The 20,397-nt window shown below is 51.3% G+C and overlaps 1 protein-coding gene across 27 annotated transcripts in view; it reads right to left on the bottom strand.

Moving 5' to 3' along the window:
• RAPGEF1 (Rap guanine nucleotide exchange factor 1) overlaps positions 1–20,397 on the bottom strand; it is a 159,641-nt gene that overhangs the window by 20,398 nt on the left and 118,846 nt on the right. For 8 of the 27 annotated variants that reach the window (XM_045373970.3, XM_045373971.3, XM_045373972.3 and 5 more), the window contains 4 exons: positions 7,363–7,620; positions 6,409–6,501; positions 4,502–4,590; positions 332–443 (listed from right to left, as the gene is read on the bottom strand). In XM_045373970.3, coding sequence (XP_045229905.2) covers positions 332–443; positions 4,502–4,590; positions 6,409–6,501; positions 7,363–7,620 — 552 coding nt within the window. Of the gene's footprint in view, positions 1–331; positions 677–4,501; positions 4,591–6,408; positions 6,502–7,362; positions 7,621–20,397 lie in introns of those variants that run through there. The other 19 variants (XM_045373973.3, XM_045373974.3, XM_074016226.1 and 16 more) reach the window with 5 other exon arrangements.

Here is a 20,397-nt window from a genome sequence, read left to right as displayed (position 1 = left end):
ATTAGTGAGGGCCGACCACACACAGGTTCTGTCTGCAGAGCATTTATATGGATTTCATCTCCGCACCCTCGGGAGTTGTGGCATCTTTTGCTACAGAGGCTGCAGAACTTGACCTGTGTAAGATCACTTTCTCGAAGCATCAGGAGACGGCGCACTTCTCCTGGTGTCTATCCCTCCAGAGCCCACAGCCCAGAGGCTCCCCAGCGGCATTGAAAGAGTTGGTCTCTAAGCCTCCTGGGGTTGTTCTACTTATGACAAGATCACGGTCTCCTCAGCCCCACCTGCTCTCGGTGGGGCCAGGCTGCAAAACCCCGGCCTGGGAAGTCCTCACCTCCTGCTTGAGCGTCAGCCTGGACATAATTTCGTTGTGGTCGATGAGGGACAGCTCGTCCACTTCCTCCTCCGACTGAGCCGACTCCAGAGCATCTGGTGACTTTGGGGCCCTGAGGGGAGAAGTGGTTTGTGTTGCAAGTGTCAAACCAGCCCAGCTCCTGATGCCTGGAGGCCAAGGCAGTGCCGGCGTGCACGGCTCAAAACTGCTCCCAGAACACGCCTGCTCCGATGGCAGCTACATCGCTATGGACTGGATCCTCAGCTTTGCTACTGACTGGCTGTGTGGCCACAGGACATTCCCTGCTGCCTCCGGATGTCCCATCGGTCCACGGAAGTGATTCCGCTGGGAAAATAAAAAGGTTCCATTAAGCTGTTTGAGCGATGGTCTCAGCCACTCTCTGCCAAGGCCCATTGCACAGTCAGCATTTAGGGAGAGGAGGAGCAAAGGGGCAAGCAGAATGGGAGAGAAAGCCGCGTTGCTGCTGAGGCTGCTCCCCATCTTCTCCAAGGACCAACTCGCCACGGGACCCTTTGCTTGGCACTAAGAAAGAGCTGTGAATCAAGCAGACATAACCTCTTGTCCCTGAGGGTTCAGTCTAGCAGGAGACAGAATTTATTTATTTGTTTTTTTTTTTGTTTGTTTGAGACGGAGTCTCGCTCTGTCGCCCAGGCTGGATTGCAGTGGCACAATCTTGGCTCACCACAACCTCCACCTCCCGGGTTCAAGTGATTCTCCTGCCTCAGCCTTCTGAGTCTCCTCCAGGCACATGTCACCACGTCCTGCTAATTTTTTTTTTTTGAGACAGAGTCTTGTTCTGTCACCCAGGCTGGAGTGCAGTGGCGCAATCTTGGCTCACTGCAAGCTCTGCCTCCCGGGTTCACGCCATTCTCCTGCCTCAGCCTCCCGAGTAGCTGGGACTATAGATTCCTGGACTACGCCTGGCTAATCTTTTTGTATTCTTTTTTAGTAAAGATGGGGTTTCACTGTGTTGACCAGGATGGTCTTGATCTCCTGACTTCATGATCTGCCCGCCTCAGCCTCCCAAAGTGCTGGGATTACAGGCGTGAGCCACCGCGCCCGGCCGCTAATTTTTGTATTTTTAGTAGAGACAGGGTTTCACCATGTTGGTCAGGCTGGTCTCGAACTCCTGACCTCGTGATCCTCCCACTTTGGCCTCCCAAAGTGCTGGGATTACAGGTGTCAGCCACCGGGCCCAGCTGTTCATTTGTTTTTTTGAGACAGGGTCTCCCTCTATAGCCCAGGCTAGAGTGCAGTGGCGCGATCTTGGCTCACTGCAGCCCTGACCTCCTGGGCTCAAGCCATCCTCCCATCTTAGTCTCCCAAGTAGCGAGGACTACAGGTATAAGCCCCCACCACCATACCTGGATAATTTTGTTCACTGTAGGGATGAGGTCTCACTATGTTGCTCAGCTGGTCTTGATCTCCTGACTCATGTGATACTCCCGCTTTGGCCTCTCAAAGTGTTAGGATCACAGGCATGAGCCACCGCGCCCAGTCTTTTTTTTTTTTTTTTGAGACAGAATTTAAAACAAGTGGTCACGGTAGCACAGAGAACGGAGAAGCCCAGAAGGGTACCACAAGCACAAGCAGGGGGTCTGGGCTCGTCTAAAGGTCGGGAGGCTTCTGGAATGGGATGGGTGAGCCGAGGCTTGCAGCACTGAGCCCAAGTTGCCAGCGGAAGGATGGGAGAGAACATTCCCCACAAAGGGGAAGGTGGGACGGCCGGGAGTGTCCAAGATGAGTCTCCCAGCTTAGGCTGTTCTGGGGAGAGTGGAAGCTGGGCCTGCAGATATACCCGGCTTTCCCCTGGCATTTTCTTCCACGTTCCTCTGTTTTATACTGGCCAGTCTTGTGGTCATAGGTCGCAGTTTATCCCCAGGTATCTGAGATGTAAAAATATGTGTCTTTATGCCAGGCGTGATGATGGCTCACGCCTGTAATTCCAGCACTTTGGGAGGTGGTGTGGATCACTTGAAGTCAGGAGTTCGAGACCAGCCTGGCCAACTTGGTGAAACCCTGTCTCTAAACCCCGTTTCTAAAAATAGAAAAACTAGCTGGGTGTGGTGGTGCTCACCTGTAACCCAGCTACTTGGAGGCTGAGGCAGGAGAATCACTTGAACCCAGGAGGTGGAGGCTGCAGTGAGCCGATATTGCACCACTGCACTCCACCTGGGTGACAGAGTGAGATTGTGTCTCAAAAAAAAAAAAAAAAGTGCCTTCAGTAAAAGAGTATGGATGGGTCAGAGTGGGCCCTGCCCAGCCTTGACAAGAACCCTGCTCCATGTCTCGTCAATGTTTAGCCTGTGGTTTGGCCTTGATGGAGGGACAACATCCCACAATTATTTCTGAGCAGTCAAAGTGTTCATCCTTCTCTTTCACGAGAACCATCTGGAACTCTGAAGATGATACTTTGGGGTCTGGTGAAGCTGGTGGCACACCCACGAGCTGCATTTGCTTAGCCCACACACTCTGCCCCAGATATTAACCTAGAAACCACACCATTCCTGGCTTCACACCTGGGGAAACCTCAGTCTGGGCAGACAAGTCAGACAGACAAATCAGAGAGCATAAGAGTGGCCAGGAGGCAGGCTGGGCAGGTGGCCCTCTTCAACAGGTTCCTATGCAATGCTTTCTCATTTCTTTTTCTTTTGCTATTAACTGCCTCTTCAACCTGAGCCCTGAGCCCTGATAATGACAAGTGGGCACTCCCTTGCTCTAAGGTCACCAAAGACCCCAGAGATGGCTAAAGCTTGACCTAAGGAGGGAGGAAAAGCTTGAACACATGGAACATTTCACAGTGAAGGGGAAGTCAATGTGAAGTTGCAGTGGGAGTGCCCATTTGCAGACCCCACACATCATATTTCACAAGTGCATACTGGGGAAATTCACTACATATTTCTATACTCGGTCAGGTTTGCTTTGTGCTAATATTGAAAAATGTGGCCGGGTGCGGTGGCTCACGCCTGTAATCCCAGCACTTTGGGAGGCTGAGGCAGGCGGATCACGAGGTCAGGAGATCGAGATCATCCTGGCTAACATGGTGAAACCCCCTCTCTATTTAAAATACCAAAATAAATAAATAAATAAATAAATAAATAAATAAATAAATAAGCTGGGCGTGGTGGCACATGCCTGTAGTCCCAGCTACTCAGGAGGCTGAGGCAGGAGAATCGCTTGAACCCGGGAGGCAGAAGTTGCAGTGAGCTGAGATGGCACCACTGCACTCCAGCCTGGGTGACAGAGTGAGACTCCGTCTCAAAACAAAAAAAAAACCAAAAAAATGTTGTAAGACATTAAAGAGCTATAGTGACTAAATGCAATGAACAGCTCCTGATCTTGGCTATAAAAAATTAAGATATACAAGACATTTTTGTTAGCAACACAACATGCACACATATGTCTAGAAATGTCCCTGAAAACAAGTTTGTAGGTGGAGGGGTGTCTTTTACACTCCCTGTCAACATGAAAGAGGCCAAGACCAAGGAAGGTTGGCCTGGGATTTGAAAAAGACAAGACAAGGCTATTGTGGGTAATTTGTAAGGTAGATAATATAGATGCAAACAATTAAGAAGTAATGGCAAACTACATGTGAAGGCCTTTGCAGGGTGGGGTAATTAGTGATTTTTCTTGCTTTCGTGCAGTTTTCTATGCTTTTCAACAGTTTCTACCCTGAGCTTGTATTATTTGAGAATCAGAAAAAAAGGAAGAGGGCCAGGTACAGTGGCTCATGCCTGTAAGCCCAGCACTTTGGGAGGCTGATGTGGGAAGATCGCTTGAAGCCAGGAGTTGGTGACCAGCCTAGGCAACATAGCGAGACCTCGTCTCTACAAAAAACTGAAACAATCAGCTGGGTGAGGTGCTGCATGCCTGTAGTCGCAGCTACCTGGGAGGCTGAGGTGGGAGGATCGCTTGAGCCCAGGAGTTAAAAGTTATAGTGAGCTGCGATTGTGCCACTGCACTCCAGCCTGGGTGACAGATCAATACTCTGTATCTAAAAAACAAAAAAAGGAAACAAGGAAAGAAGGAAGAGTTTCAACTTGAGACACCCTCAGGCCTAGGGGCCAGCTGGGAGGGGCCGCTCAGGCAGGCCTCATGAGTGGGTATGCTGCTCTTGGGGGACCCAGCTCCTCTGGGTCCACTTCCTACCTCTCACTGCCGTCTCTGCTGTCCTTCCCAGGGACGTTGCTGACTGCTGAGGGATCTCTGGGATGTCCGTCTTTCCCAGTCGGTGGTTCCTGGAAAGAGGAGTGGGTGCTGAGTTCTGGACAGGGGCCCACTGCGGGGCTGCTCTGTCTTCCCAGCATTCCTGCCTGCAAGTGGCCGTGGAGTGCAAGTTCCTATGGAGCAATCTGAGATGTGAACAAATTAACGATGAATGCCGTTAATCACAGGAAACACCAGCCCTGGAGACTAGCATCTTGGGCTTTGGAGAAAGTGAAAGGTGCCACTATTTGTAACATCTGTAAGCTGCCAATCTAGGCAAAGCCACCTCAACCACCTCCTCAAAGAAGACTGTCATAGCCGCTCCCCCTGAGCACAGCCAGGCGCTGGGCTCAAGGCTCTGTCTGCTTCTCCTCATCTGACTTCGTTAGTGAGCTAACACCATCGTCCCCACTCCATGCACAGAAACAGAGGTCAGAAGTCAAGGACCCTGCCCAAGACCACACAGCTCATAAACAGCAGAGCTTGGATTTGAACCCAGGGCTATCTACCTGCAAAGCCTGTGCCCTTAACCACTGGGCTCTGCTGTTGTGAACCACACTCTGCCGATTTAAAGTTAAATAAGTCCTCAGGTCTGCAGTGCTCAACAGGGTTCAGTCCCCAAAGGGCCAGCTGCTCAGGCCCTGGGGTGCCAGTCCCCTCTTCCTCCGGCAGACTCACTTCCTCCTGGGTCCCTGGGCTGGCCCTACTCAGTGACAACATGGCCCTCCAACATCCCTGGTCTGCTGCTGAGGCCTGATGGAGAACTGGGGCAGGACAAATACAGAAATAGTGCTTCGAGGCAAGGAGCCAGTGGGCCCTGGAAGCGTCACCGTGGAGGGAGAGAGCTGTGCAAAGCTGGCCTCTCCCTGCGCATGGACTTCACCATGGGGAGGCTGAGCCAGGGGGTGCCAGAGGCACAGGTCAGCAGAGGAGACAGCCCCCATGGACAGTGGGTCAAATCCTACTAGAGTGAACACTCTTCAGTGTTCTACAGCTTGCTAATGTCTGAAACAGGGCTGGCTCTCTGTGTGCCTCTGAATCTGTAAGGTGCTGAGAGAACCACCTTAACGGGTGTGACCAAGCTCTTCATGGGCGGGGCCCTGCCCTGGGGTGGATCACTGGGAGTCTTCCACTCCTCATGGGCCTCCCTTCAAGGAACTTGTCCCACCTGGGCTCGTGGGGAGAGCAATTTCTGAAGCTTTTGAACTTGCTCATGTTTGGCGAAGCAGAACTTGGAAAGTGGATTGCTCAATAGAACTGTCGTACCTCGACGGTCGGGAGCTGGGACAGCAGCGTCACGAGGGTGCTGACGTCGGGTACCTTGCGCCTCCCTCAGGAGGGGGTGTGCATAGCCACGGCAGGGGCTATGGGCCAGACTCACCCACTTCCTTGGAAGCAGTTAGTGTTGGAGCAATGGGACATGCTGGGGAGGAGGGAGATGAAGGTCTGAAAGGCCCTATGTGGAGAAGAGTCCCTCCCTCTGCATGAGGGACAGAAGATGAAGCTAACACCAGAAGATGAGGGAGGAAGGAACCCCACAGAGAGCACCGGATACACAGCCGGGGCCCGTGCCATGCTGCTCCCAGAGATTTCTAGAAGACCCATCTGGCCAGGCTCTGAGGAGTGCCACACGCATTGAAGCAGGAGCAAAGGGCAGACCTCCACCTGGAAGCCATGTCCTCTCCCAAGGGCCGAGCTGGCTCCCAGCAGCCTGCAGGAGCCCAGTCTGCTGGTGACCAGGAGGGGGCTCAGCCCAACAGAAGCAGGTGCGGGGGAAGCGGCCTCGGGAGGGCAGGGCCCAAGCCCTGCCAGGCCAGGCCACATGCAGGAGGCCGCCCGAGGTTACTTACTCCTCGAGAGGGAGCCAGCTCCTTGCTGCTCTGGCCAGAGGAATACAGACTGACATATTCACCCTCACCAGCTTCCTCACTGGCGTTTTCACTCTGGGGGAGACAGGACGAGAGGAAAGATACATGGGCCAGGCCCTCCAACCCGCCCTCACAGCTGGCCAGGGGACGCCACGGCCTGCACTCTGCTCTCCCCAGGTGCAGAGAGCAAAGCTGCTTTTGCCACCTCTTGCCTTTGCGCTAGAGAGGACTCAAGTCTCCTGCAGCTGCTTCTCCAATGGTGTCCTGGGCTAAATCATCCTGGAGAGACGGCCCCACTGTAGTGGAGACGGCAGGGGTCCCCAGTGTGGCGGGAAACGATTATGCAGGGAAAGAAGCAACACATCAAGACAATCCCACACACTGGGGAGTGGGGTCCGCTGCCTGCACTTCCTCTGCCCCATGTACTTCTCTGCTCCAATCGGCAAGGCAGCGTTTCTGAGTTGGACGAGGCGCTACAGGCACTTTAATAGGCTTCTGTCATCGGCACCACAGGCAACCAAACAGACACTTGCCCTGAATCTGTCACCTCCACACTTGCAAAGGGGTGTGTGACACCCTTTCCCTAAAAACAGAAAACTAAATGGAAAGCTAGTAGCATTTTGTATCTTATGCGTCTGATAACTTCATCTCTAAATGGCCACTAATCTATTTGTGGAAAATCAGATTCCTAGTTTGACAGAACTTTGTATAGAAGAGTCAATTCTGCTCTGGAAACAGATGGGCTACCATTGCACCTTGTGACCCTCAGTAGCGGTCGGCTCAGCAATGCTGCCAGCAGGTGCGCGCTGGCACCCCTGACTGCTAGTGAAGTGTCTTTCAGGAACCGTGAAACCGCTTTTTAAAAAACCGTGCAGCCCCATGTGCAGGGGTACGTGTGCGTGTGTGTGTGTGTATGTGTGCGCGCTGAGTTCTCACCGAGTCAGTGAAAGAGGTTTCGGAAGGAAGGCAGACAGTGTTCCCATGAAAGCTGCTCTCCTGAGAAGCCGAGAGAGGCCCGTCCACGGTGCTGGGAGGTGGACCGGCCATGGCTGGCACGGCTAAGTCAGAGCTCTGAGCCTGGTGGGCAGGTGGGAAATGTGGAGAGGAAGAGGAGGTAGGCGGAAGGAAAGGCGGAACGGAAGCTTGGTGGTGAGGCACGAAATCCTGGGAGTAGGACCTAAACACAGACTTATACTACAGAATCCAGGTGGAGAACAAACAAAAACGAGAATACGGGAAGAAAACAGAAAAGAGAAAAAGTAATTAGATTGGCAGTAGCTGCGCAGTGACAGGCCGTTCATAGTAACTCTAACAGGGGCCACCAATCACGCCAAGCAACCCCCAGTCCTCAGGCCACTGTGATACCCACGCCCAGCACCTCCTCCCTTGAGAAGGGCCCTGAGGCTGGAGAGTGAACAGCGCTGTCCTCAGGGCTGTCTAAATGGCCACATGCTCCGCTGGGACAGAAAATAAAACCTGTGTGGTCCATCGCTGTCTTGCCTGCTCAGGAACCTCACGGCTAAATTCAATGTCGTTGTAATTACTCATTTTGAATTTCTGGACGAATCTCTCAGGTTTTATTCCTTAAACATCAAACACTGCAACTTTTAAACACTGAAATCTACCTTGAATGCTTTTGGAAAGGAAGGGCTCAAACCCTAAGCGTGGCTGGCAAGCTGCACTATGGAAATGCTAACCATGTCTGAGTCCATTTCTCTTCCTAACTCATTTTCTTTCTTTTTTTCTTTCTTCCCCCCCGCCTTTTTTTTTTGTTTTGTTTTGTTTTTTAAACAAACGAAGTAGGCTGGGCATGGTGGCTCACACCTGCAGTCTCAGCACTTTGGGAGGCTGAGGTGAGTGGATCGCTTGAGCCCAGGAGTTTGAGACCAGCCTGGGCAACATGGCAAAACCCCATCTCTACAAAACACACAAAAATGAGCTGGGGGTGCTGGTGAGTGCCTGTAGTTCCAGCTGCTCTGGAGGCTGAGATGGGAGGATCACTTGAGCCCAGGAGGCAGAGGTTGCAGTAAGGCAAGATAGAGTCACTGTACTCCAGCCTGGGTGACAAAACAAGGCCCTATCTCAAATAAAAACAAATGTGATCTTACACCTTTGATGCCACCTTGTAGCCACAAGGCTATACTCCCCCAGATGCTCATCAGACAGGAAGGTCTGACACTGTGCTGAGAAGTGACAGCAAATCCCATGGCTTCTGGGGTCCAGTGAGCACCCCAGGCTGGGGCTCTGCTGCTGAAGAAGGGACAGAGGCGTTCTAGGACCACTGGTCAGCAGCCTCCATGTGGAGAGAACCTAATGATGTGATGTCACCGTGTCCTACAAAGGCCTGCCACCATGCTGCTACCACCATGGGGAGCGTGGAGAGCGCTGTGGGGGTGGCCACGTCCAAAGTCCTTGCAGATATGGGTGAATGAACGAGTCACAAAATTAAACAAAACAAAGACCTTGCTGGGCTCACTGGTTGGCCCACTACAGAGGCTGGGACGTGAGGAAAGTCAAGCCCAACACAAATGTGCGTGCCACCCACTGACACATTCTCTGTGTTTGCTGTGGTTGGGGATTTTCAGAACCCACGGAAAAGAGGAAGAAGAGGAGGACAAATGAAGTTTTAAACTAACAAGAGGTCAAAGCCACTCATCCTTAAGTCGTTTTTTGTTTCCACTTTTGAGACAGGGTCTCACTCTGTCACCCAGGCTCACTGCAGCCTCGACCTCCTGGGCTTAAGCAATCCTCTTGCCTCAGGCTCCTGAGTAGTTGGGACCACAGGTGCATGCCACCACGCCTGGCTCACTTTTTGATTTTTTTGTAGAAATGAGGTCTTTCTATGTTGCCCAGGCTGGTCTTGAACTCCTGAGCTCAAGTGATCTGCCCGCCTCAGCCTCCCAAAGTGCTGGAATTACAGGGATCAGCCACCATGGCTGGCCCTTAAGCAGTTTGGCAAAGCTACCCTTTAACGTGTACAAAGAGCTACTATAACTCGAGGGACAACGCAACCCTCTCAGTTCCACCTGTGTGTACAGCTGTGGCCCCTTCCTGGCTGCACTGACCGGAGTTTCAAGCTCCTCCCTCCTTGCACTCCTGTGAGCTCCAGTTGCTGCTAGATCTCACAGCAGATCCATGACATCTGCCCTAAGAACTCACTACCACTTACACATCTGCTTTCCCCATCTAACCCACAAACTCAAGGCCAACCCTCGGCCATGGTCAAATGAATCAGTGGAAGTGTCATGCATGCGACCAGCACTGAACACTCAAGTACCTGTACAAGTGAAGTTCCCTTCATATCCTTCTTTCAGGAGAAGCTCGGGGGGGCAGACACCCTACTTGGTACACCCTGGCTTGCCGCCCTCACCTAAGCCCTCACAGCGGGCTCCACGCAACACTTCAGTGTTTCACAGCAATTACCCAGGATGGCGCTGCAGGCCTGGGAGCTCACTCTGGGCCTTCCTGGGATGGCAGTGGGGTGAAGGGCTTGGCTTTCTGGGTTTTCCATCGCATCTCTGGAGGACGCTTGCACACAGCAAGGCTCCCTCGCTGGCTGGGAAGGTCCACAGAGGAGACAGCGAGCGGGATGCACTGGCTGAGCGGTAGGACGGCGTGCCGCCTTCAGGAAACCCTTGCATGACTGTTTCAGGGAGTGGCTCAATCTTTTGCAGGAGCCCAAATTCTCAGATCGGCCAGATGTTCGTTCCCAACACCCAGACACTGCCATGAGATTTGCTAAACACTTCCCGCTCACCTTGTCTTGCTGCCGCCTAGTTTAAGAGTCATGCTCCAGGCCAGCTCCTTCTGGAGTCTTGACAGCCTCACTGGCGCCATGTAAAGTCACTCTGTGCTTACACGTGCCCTGCAATAACTAGCACCTGATTTACACACACACAAATGGCTTTTGTGTCATCACAAAATGTACTAAGTTGGAGAAGTGTCTTCCTAACCAACCACACGGTGTGTTTAGCGGGTTTTAATTCAACGAGGTGAGGGGCAGACTCCCACAGCGTGGTGCCTCTTCCGGGAGAGGGCACAGGGCAGCTGCTGACTGCACGGTCTCCAGTTGCCCCTCGTGGCATCTCTGCCTGTGTGCCCTAGTAGAAGTGACTGAACTTCTCGAGCCTTAGCTGAAGCTGTTCATCTTTAAAACGGGGATGAAAGCAGCCCCTCTCCCGCAAGGTTTCTGCGGACGTTCCGTGAGACGCAGAGCGCTACATGCAGGTCCTCCGCGTGCTGCTGGTGTGGGCGACCTCTCGGCCAGCAGCAGCTGTCTTCTCCTGCCCAACAAACAATCCCAGGAACTGCTCGAAATAACAGCACTGGGGCATTCAGTAGGGACCTAATACGTATTTGCTGATACGTATTTTAGTAGGCACCTAATACATAGTCTAGGCACCGTATTATTAATTAAGATGCCTAGAATATTGCCTGACTCACAGCAGCGGCTCAGTTTTGAGTGTGGATGGGTAAGAGACAAACTTCACCCACTGCATGGGTTCAGGTCCAGACACTGGGGAGGGAGGCTCAGGGAAACAACCTGGGGTGTGGACTGCCAAGGAGGGGACAGCTACCAAGGAGAAAGGAAGGAGAGTTGGCCTCTCTTGGACAAAGGGGCCTGGCCTGGCCTGCCCTGGCCCTCCCTCTGCAGCTGTGAGCTCACACTCTGGTATTCAAGCTATGCAGTCATGCTGGGACAAGAGCCAAACTGGAAAGGTACCTTCACGGGGCAGGGAGACACAGGGAAAGCCTTCTGATCACCATGAAGCCCTTGCTGTGCCCCTTGGGCTCTGCAGATGCCAGCAGCTGCATCGGGGCTCATGGTCACACCATTTTCAACAGGCCCCCATCTCTACCGATTCTCCAGAGCAATACTTCCAGCCCCCTATGATCACACTTACCCACAGGGGCAGGGAGAAAGGCAGGGAGGGCCGTTCCACAGAAACGCCGCCTCACCACAGCCGGGGGTTTATTTTAGGATCTGGCTCGTGCCCGGCTTTGCTTCTGACGAGCTGCTGCTCTCTGTGTAGCAGGAACTTTTATTTATAGCCAGAATAAGACTGTTTGGGCTGAGGATTTTAGAACGGGAAGGGCTGCCTGTCTGAGACTTGCAAACTTCTGCAGAAGATCTAGGGGTGCCAGTTAGGAGAGGGGGTGTCTGGCCCCCAACGTCAGCCCTGGTCACACAGTCAGTCGAAACACAGCAGGGATTGCCTCACGAGGAGGAGAATAACTACTCCTACTGCATCTTCCTGCTGGGAAGATGAGGCGTTGCATGAATCATCTCAATTAACCTACACACAGTGCCTTCTTATAACTGATGAAAATACTGAGGCTGGGAGGGGAGACCACGTGCCTAATAACACAGCTGGTAAGAGGTGGTGTGGGGATGGCTGATATCACAATCAGTTCGTGTTTTCTGAAATACTGAGTGTATCCCGGACATGAGACAGACCCTAACCATGCGATCCCATAGTTCTGCAGGGTACAGCCTCACCAACTCTGCAGAGAGTTCCTTAGCTGAGTGCTTTATGACGCCAGGCATGCAAAGCCCAGTGAGCTGAGACTTGATCCATAAGCCAGGATGCAGAGAGGGGTGCACTGGCCAGAGTGCGGCAGGACAGGCAGGGAAAAGGTGGAATCAGCAACCAGCTCCTTTGGAAACACAACCCTGAAAGGGAGTCAAAACGATGCTGGAGGCCGATGACCTCATATGCGAGCGTGTGGCCAATTCATTAAAAGGCAAAGCTGCCTGAAGCTGGCCAGGCAGCAGTTTTGTTTTTCTCACAAGTAAAATACTTAGAAAAGGCACCAGTTTTCAGTGACACCTTCTCTCTATTATAGTCCTGGCATGGAAAAAGGACTAGGGGTGGGTCCTGTGTTGCCTTAGCAAGAAAGTAGGAAAGATCTTTTTCTTCCTCTCTTTTTTTGAGACAGGGTCTCGCTCTGTCACCCAGGCTGGAGTGCAGTGGTACGGTCATGGCTCACTGTCGCCTCGACCTCCTGGGCTCAACTGATTCTCCTGCGTTAGCCTCTCAAAAAGGGTGGACTATAGGCATGTGTCACCAGGTACAATTAATTTTTTGGATTTTGTAGAGATGGGGTCTTGCTGTGTTGCTCAGGCTGGTCTCGAACTCCTGAGCTCAAGTGATCCTCCCACCTCAGCCTCCCAAAGTGCTGCGATTATAGGCATGAGCCATCGTGCCCAGCAGGAAAGCAGATATTTAAAGGAACAATTCTGAATCCTCAATATAACAGCCACTCCACTTAATTCCTCTGCTGATCAGAAAGACCGTGTGCCAGAGGAGGCTGTCTACTCATCAGCAGCTGAGGGTTAGCGACACAGGCCGAGGGACCTTGATCCGAACAGTTGCTCCACAGTGACTTGAGCTCCAAGCCCTGGAGAACTGTCAGCTCCACCAGTTACAGGGAAATGTGGTCATGTAAATGGATGGATTCACTGGCACGGTGAAGTGTTTGGGAAGAGAAGTTGCCAGAAATTGGTCATTACTGCATAATCTTGGCTCAAGCAAGGCTTATGACTTCAGAGTTTTTGGATGCCACTTAGCAAAATAGATAAGCTATTGGACAGCTGGTTTTCGGGTTTAAATTTTTATTCCTCATTTGTGAGAAAACACATTCAGGGGAAGCTGCTTTTCTAGTGTGGTCTGGGCTTCCTTCCCCAGAGTAGAATCAATGGGAGCTACAGCTCAGCACTGGCGGTGGGCTCAGAGCACATATGTCCTTCAACTAGGGACTGTGAGCCTCACAGTGTGGGCCCTAATTTATCTATTCTGGAAGAAGTTGAGCTTTTAACTGCTGACGAGGCCCACATGATCGCCTGGGGAGAAAAGCTTATCTGATTTGATTCTTATAGAGATGGGGTACGACCCACTCCCAGGACACCCTCCTGCCCCAGGAAAGGTGCTTGGTAACATTCCTTGTAACTCCATTTGGCAAACTCTTAGGGAGACTTCTGGCTTTGTCTTCTCTTTCTTTACAGTACCAATTAACTACTGGTTTACAGAAGGGTCTACCTTACTTTTTGGTAGGGTCTACCTTAGGCCCAGGAGCAACTCCTCTTCTTTGATGCTCTTGTGTTAATTTGTAACAATAACTACACTTTACATAATGTCAAAAGATGAGTTCCAAAGCCAAGTGGTAGGTTCTGAGGCCAATGCCACAAGCACCTGAACTGAAATCTGCCACAGACCATTTTGTCTTTGATCCTGGTAAGGAGGCAGTCATTCTTCTCCTCAAAGAAGGGTAACATTAGCATTATGTTGGGTCCAAAAAATATCTTCTCCCTTTTCAAATAAACTTCTTAGTGGAGCTTATTTTTAAAAACCACTTGAATATCCTAAGAAAAAAAGGATGTAAAAGAACAAAAATGTGTTGCTTGGGAGAAGATGGGTGAATGTAAAAGTTCCTTATTAAGTTCCTTCTCACGTGACATATTTTTACAACTGGAATCACAGTATCTCCCTTGAAAATACTACGTTTTGGCCAATGGTTTCATGACAAATTACACTCTTGCAAAACCTCCAATACATTCTAGGATGCTCTGGAATTCACTAAGTGTTGATCTGAATAGCATCAACCCTTTATAGAAAGATTTAATACAGATTGAAAAATGATTCAAATTCAGTTCTAGAAGTCTGACAACTATTTTTACTCAGTTTGCATTTCAACAGCCTGACAGGGGCTCTAATTTATACTTATTCTTAGAACTCTATTTAGAGCCTGTAGCTACACTTTGTAACATGTCAGAACATGAAGGACAAATACACGCCTCTCGACGTCCAGCCTACGCACTTCTCTTTTGACCGAGCCTTACGAGGTCTCAAAATTTATTTGGCAAATTAAGCAGTTCAAAAATGTTAACCTAACACTGCATTTTTCATGATGGGGATCTGGATTCCAATCACGGCTCTAGCTTAACTCGGAACAAATGGCTCAGTTTCTCTCTCCTGGCTTCTCCATCTCTAGAACTGCAGTGAACCTCGATCACAGAGTAGTAAGGAAGGCCCTCGATAGGGGGATGGCAGCCCGATGTGGAAGTAAAGGCAAGAGGCACCGGACGTGGAACTGGCCCTCAGGGTGCGTGTGAGCACACAACCTTTACAAGGAATGGGGGTGCTTTTGGTACCGGCCTTCCAAGAAGGTTTGTGTCTATTTCCTATAACTTTATCTTAAAAGTTCTCCTCTGCAATTTTTCCCAGCACCCTGACTGAACTCCCACCTGACAGTTTGCCTGTCACAGATGGAGTCAGAAGTACAACCACGGCCAGGTGCTACAGTGACACTACTGCGCCTGAAGCTGGTCCAGGGGCACCGACCAGCCAAAATGCCAGGCTGTAAACAACAAAGATTCTTGAAGTCTAGAACCAGGGGGCGGAAACAGCTGGATCAGACTAGTTGCTTTTGAAAGCCCCCAACACAAGGCACTCTCAGCTCTGCTCCTGCTGTCAGGGCTGTGACCAGTCCTGCTCTCGAGATGGGCACACTCCCTACTGCCCACAGTAAGGCAAGGCAGGCTCGCTCCTGGGCTCAGGAGGTAACGCCGTCTCCTCCAGAGCTGGACATTTCTCCAGAGGTGGCTCTGCAATACCCCCTGAGGGTCGCAGCGACCTGGAGGGGGCTCTGGTCTGCATGTACCTCCTTCCACAAGACCGGGTCAAGCTGAGTAGGATCTAATCCAGTCTTCACACTTCAGAGTAGCACTGGGTCTATCAGGAAGAGTGGAAAAGCACAGGGGGAATGCACTGCAGGAGCCAAACTGTGTTTCAAGGGCTCTGCAGACAGGAACTACCTGGGAAACTCTCGACCCAGACAGAACAGCAAGACCCTCAGGTCAGTAGGGAAGGAAAATGAAGAAGAAAATGGATTCTTGGCCAGAGCCTGGGATCAATCCATCTGTTACATGGGAGCTAGAGGCTAGGCTGCACCAAAGCTGCCAGTTCACAGCTCATGCCCCCTCCTCAGGGGACATGCAATCCTGAGAAGACGAACCGGAGCATTACACAGGAAAGCAGCAGCCTCCCCCATGTGGTGAAAGATCTGATGCTAATACTTCCCTTTCCATGAAATGCTGGTTGTGCGTCTCGTACTACATCATGTGTGCTTTTCATCCTTATAAAAACCTCGTGCTCCCATTGCACAGATGAGGAAAGGGGGGCCCAGGGCATTGGGGCAGGGCGGTGTGCTCAGGTTCATACAGCAAGTGAGGAGAAAACACGGTGGGGAAGAAGACGGGTTGAGCAGGAAGGAGAAACTTGTATGTGGGGAAGGGATGAAGGGAAGGCAGTGGAGGTGTGCAGGGGACAGGCTCATGGTAGAGTGGGGAGAAACAGTGTGAGGGCCTCCTAAGAGCCAGGGAAGCTGGCCCTGGTTCTGCAGGGATGTGGTGACATTTTAGTCTAGCTGCAGGCTTGAGAAGCAGGGACGGCCTCTGACTGCAGAAGCAGGAATGCCAGTCAGGAGCTGCAGTGCAACCAGGTGAGACACGGGAGTGGGGAGGAAGCGAGTGGTCACAGGCTGGAGAGAAGTGGACGCGCTCAAGGCTAATGCCCTGTGCAGTATCAGTAGGACATGGTGGGACAGGGAGAAGAGGGGCGGGACAAGAGTGAATGGGCACTGCCTGCCTGTCTGCTATGTGCCAGGCATGGGGACTAATTTCTGACCTCAGGGAGCCCAGGGTCTGGTGAGGAGAGAAGCCTGCATGCAAACAGCTGGAGATCCGCAGAGACTCAACCTTGGACTTGTAGATTCTGCCTCAAAGGGGATGAACTGCCTCAAAGGGGATGAACTTGTAGACTCTACCCCTAATGGCACAGATTGGTAGATGCTACCCCTAAGGGTATGCACCGGTAGACTACACCCCTAAGGGCACACACTGGTACACTACACCCCTAAGGGCACAGACTGGTAGACTACACCCCTAAGGGCACGGACTGCCAGACAACACCCTTAAGGGCATAGACTTGTACACTATATTGTGCTGTTAAACCTCCAAGAATGGAGGAGAGTCTAGGAGTCAATGGTGTGAAATAACCTGAAGCACCTATGTACTACATGAGCTACGCCAGGCCAAGGAGGAACATGTACCAGTGGGAGGCAGAGGCCTCAAGGAGGCTTCGCAACATGGAGACAGCGGCACAGTCCTTTCCCCAAAAGAGGAGCACTCCATGCAGACCGTGCAAAGGGAGGGTCCGACCAGCCTGCGCACCAACACCCCCACCCCGTCCAGGGAGGGGCTGCCTTGAGAAATCCCTCTCCCACCCTTGGCTACCGGGTTCTGCCCACAGACGCTCCCTGCTCTTTCTCTCTCAATGTGATCTAGCTCTGACCAGGAGAGAAAGCCAGTAAGACAAGATGGCATCAGGGAGGAACGAGAGACAAAGGTCAGGATGGCAGAAACGTATTGTTTCCAACAAAGTTTCCAACAGGTGCCAAGAGCCCCATGGGACTGTCTTCCACTTCCCTCCCGTGGGCCATTCCGTTTTCCTCCTCCTCTCCTTCTCTCTCTATCTCTCCCCTTTCCTGTTTGGCCTTTAGGCCCGTCAGTGTGCCCACGGTCTCTGTGATGGCTCATCCTTGGGGACGGTTTGTGGCCAGGAGGTTGGGGGTGGGGAGCGAGAGAAACAGTGAGCAAGGGAGAGGCAGACGCATGGGCAGAGTGAAGGAACCTACCCTGGGTCCCGAGGAGCTGGGCCTGGCATTTCCCAGTGAGGGGACACCATGGCATGGGGACCGAGCGTCTCCATGAAGCTCAAGCTTTCTGCTGAGAGCACATGTGCTGATGCACAGAAACCTGGGCCCATCTCAGAAAACGACTGTTTTACCCAGAATGAGATGCCAGCTGCTCTGCAGACCCTTTTTAAAAAATTAAAGTCCTCAAGATGATACACACTTAACTCTCCTTGCCTGAAGTTTTTTTTTTTTTTTTTTTTTTAAACAGATGACAGTTATTACAGGCATTTCAATATAACTTCTACTCACAACTTGGGTCTGCTAGCAGTTTTAATTATCCAGATTCATTCTGGAAGCCAAGATGGTAAAGAAATATTTCAACAGATTTCTAGCACCCAAATAGATCTTTTAGTGACAGTAAATACCCATAACTTTCAGTTAGCAAAGAAAGAACGTACAAGAAAGTAGTGTGGGGTACGGAGGAAGGTGTTTTTTCTTTTTTTTTTTCCTCCTTTTTTTTTTTTTTGAGACGGAGTCTCGCTCTGTCACCCAGGCTGGAGTGCAGTGGCGCGATCTCCGCTCACTGCAAGCTCCGCCTCCCGGGTTTACGCCATTCTCCGGCCTCAGCCTCCCGAGTAGCTGGGACTACAGGCGCCCGCCACCTCGCCCGGCTAATTGTTTTGTATTTTCAGTAGAGACGGGGTTTCACCGTGTTAGCCAGGATGGTTTCAATCTCCTGACCTCATGATCTGCCCGCCTTGGCCTCCCAAAGTGCTGGGATTACAGGCGTGAGCCACCGCTCCTGGCTGGAGGAAGGTATTTTTTCCAATGCCAACCCTGCAGCACCGGCAGGGCACAGGCAGCCCCAATGGTTACTGAGAGATTGTGCATAATATCTTGGTCAAGGGCACCGTGAATAGGAACCAAATCTACAACTTTCGAGATGTGCAGAAGCAGAGAAAATGCAAGCCAGAGAAGGGACATGCAGAGGAGAGGGCCATGGGAGTCTACTGTGGAAGGTGGGAAGGAGTAGGGCAGAGAAAGCAGATGGGCAGCCACCAGGCAGGGCCACCATGGGAATACAGCAGGCAGCCCAGGGAGCAAGAACCTGGAGAGCAGTCAAGAGAGAAAACACGGGCAGCACTGCTACTTCTGGGAGGGATGGTGAGGCTGTCACTCAGATACGGAGCCACGCCCCCACAGAACAGGCACAGGCGGGGCCTGGCCCAATCAGGATCACAGAGGCTGCACCCACCTCTCTATACCTTTCCTGCCTCACGGTCATGCATACATTCTTCTCAACACCTTTCTTTTACCAAGCTGGTCCAAATGCCCCAGAGACCACGTGTCAGGGTTTGGAGTTCTGTCTGTGTTCAAGTCTCCTAGGGTTACGGCCAAAGTCAGGCAAGAGGCGAGTCTATGGACCAGGAGCTAACACCTCTGGTGAATGAAGGGCCAAGCACACAGGACTGAAGCCTGTGCAGGGAACGGTAGGAGGGACCCCCTGGGACCAACTCCTAGGCGGTGCTGGTGAGAGAGAAGCCCAGCAAACAGTCGAGTCCAGGCCCGGCAGAGCCTGCGGGTGGGGAGGACTGGCTTTTCCTGGAGTGGAGGTTCTGGGGAGACGGGAAAGCTGGCTGTCATCGTTGCCCTTGTGACCTTATTCTAAGTGCTTACATTTGAGATGACCTTCCCGAATGGACACTGGGCTTCCTGGCCTCCATGCCTCTGGCAGGTCCTTCTGCTTGGAACATCTTTGACTTGCTTTTCCTGCCCTTTAGCTCCTAAAAAATCCCAACTGTCCTTCAAGCCACAGCTCAAGCTCCACCCCCAGCCCCCACGACCCTGTCCTTGCTCCACCACCCACAAAGTTTCTATGCCTTCAACTCTCATGTCATTCCTCACACATGCCTTAACATGGTGTGAACTTGTATTTTACATAAAAGATGTCTTAAGACTCCTATATACTCCAGGGAAAAAAACCATGATGTGGCCTGGTGTGGTGGCTCATGCCTGTAATCCCAGCACTTTGGGAGGCCGAAGCGGGCAGATCACCTGAGGTCAGGAGTTTGAGACCAGCCTGGCCAACATGGTGAAACCCCGTCTCTACCAAAAATACAAAAAATTAGCCGGGCGTGGTGGCGGACGGCTGTAATCCCAGCTACCCTGGAGGCTGAGGCAGGAGAATTGCTTGAACCCAGGAGGCGGAGGTTGCAGTCAGTCGAGATCGTGCTACTGAACTCCAGTCTGGGCAACAGAGCAAGACTCCATCTCAAAAACAAAACAAAACAAAAACAAAAACAAAAAACCAAAAACCATGATGTACTCAGACCCAAAATTAATTAAAATGTGTGCAGATGTTTTTGGTTCTGAAGCAGGCTTCGTGCCTATCTTCCTCTGCCTGCTAACCTGCAGCCCTGCTTTGGCTGGGGCCATCTTCCTCAACTGGATGTCTTTTGCAGCCTGGCCCGGAAAAGCTGATGTCCTGAGCTTGCTGAATTAAACCCATCCCTAGGATCAGGGGAGGAGTGAATGAGAATACTTCTCAGTATCCACTTCAATTTAAGTTGTTCCACACAGGTTTAGTGCCCTACAAATTCCCTTGGCAAGAAGTTTTCAATGGTTAGAGTCTTTTAGTAGAAGTAATCGTCCACTGTGTCAAGAACCATGTGAGGTGTCTCCAGATTTGACAACTGCTGTGTTTCCAAGGGACACCCCTTCAGAGTTTCATGCTGGAAAAATGACACAGGCCCAGGAGCAATGAACGAAGAAATTCAGGCATAAAAGGCGCTCTGATAGTAATCCAAAGCCCTATGTCTGGGGTTCATCTTAGAATTTAACCAACGGATATATGAAGAACATGCTGGCACTGTACTAAATCACTTTTCTGAGGTTTCAGTGTACTGGATGTTGAATGTTCCAAACGTGGCCATTACTAATGGTTCCTGAGGTATTCTCGTTTTAATGACATAAGGCATCTTATAAGGTACTTCCCTTGGGGTCCTTGGTGGACTTGTTGCTAAGAATGCAGTGTTTTAGACACAAGATGTCTTAAGGCTCTTGTGTGTCCCAGGGATAAAAACTATGACGTACTCATAACCAAACTTAATTAAAATGCCCTCAAATTTAATTTTGTAGCAAACAGTCCAGTTCATTCATAGTCCTCTAACCCTAACTGCTCAAAAGGGATATTGTAGAAACTCTAAGGGGAAAGAAAACAAAAACAAAAACCTAGCTCGGTCAAGAGCTTGGATTGTCTACAGGCCAAGTTTCGCA

Source organism: Macaca fascicularis, chromosome 15 (assembly GCF_037993035.2).
Source record: "Macaca fascicularis isolate 582-1 chromosome 15, T2T-MFA8v1.1".
In the NCBI taxonomy this organism is placed as follows: Eukaryota; Metazoa; Chordata; class Mammalia; order Primates; family Cercopithecidae; genus Macaca; species Macaca fascicularis.
The sequence above is the reverse complement of the archived record's forward strand: the minus strand, read 5'-3'. Positions and strand labels throughout refer to the sequence as shown.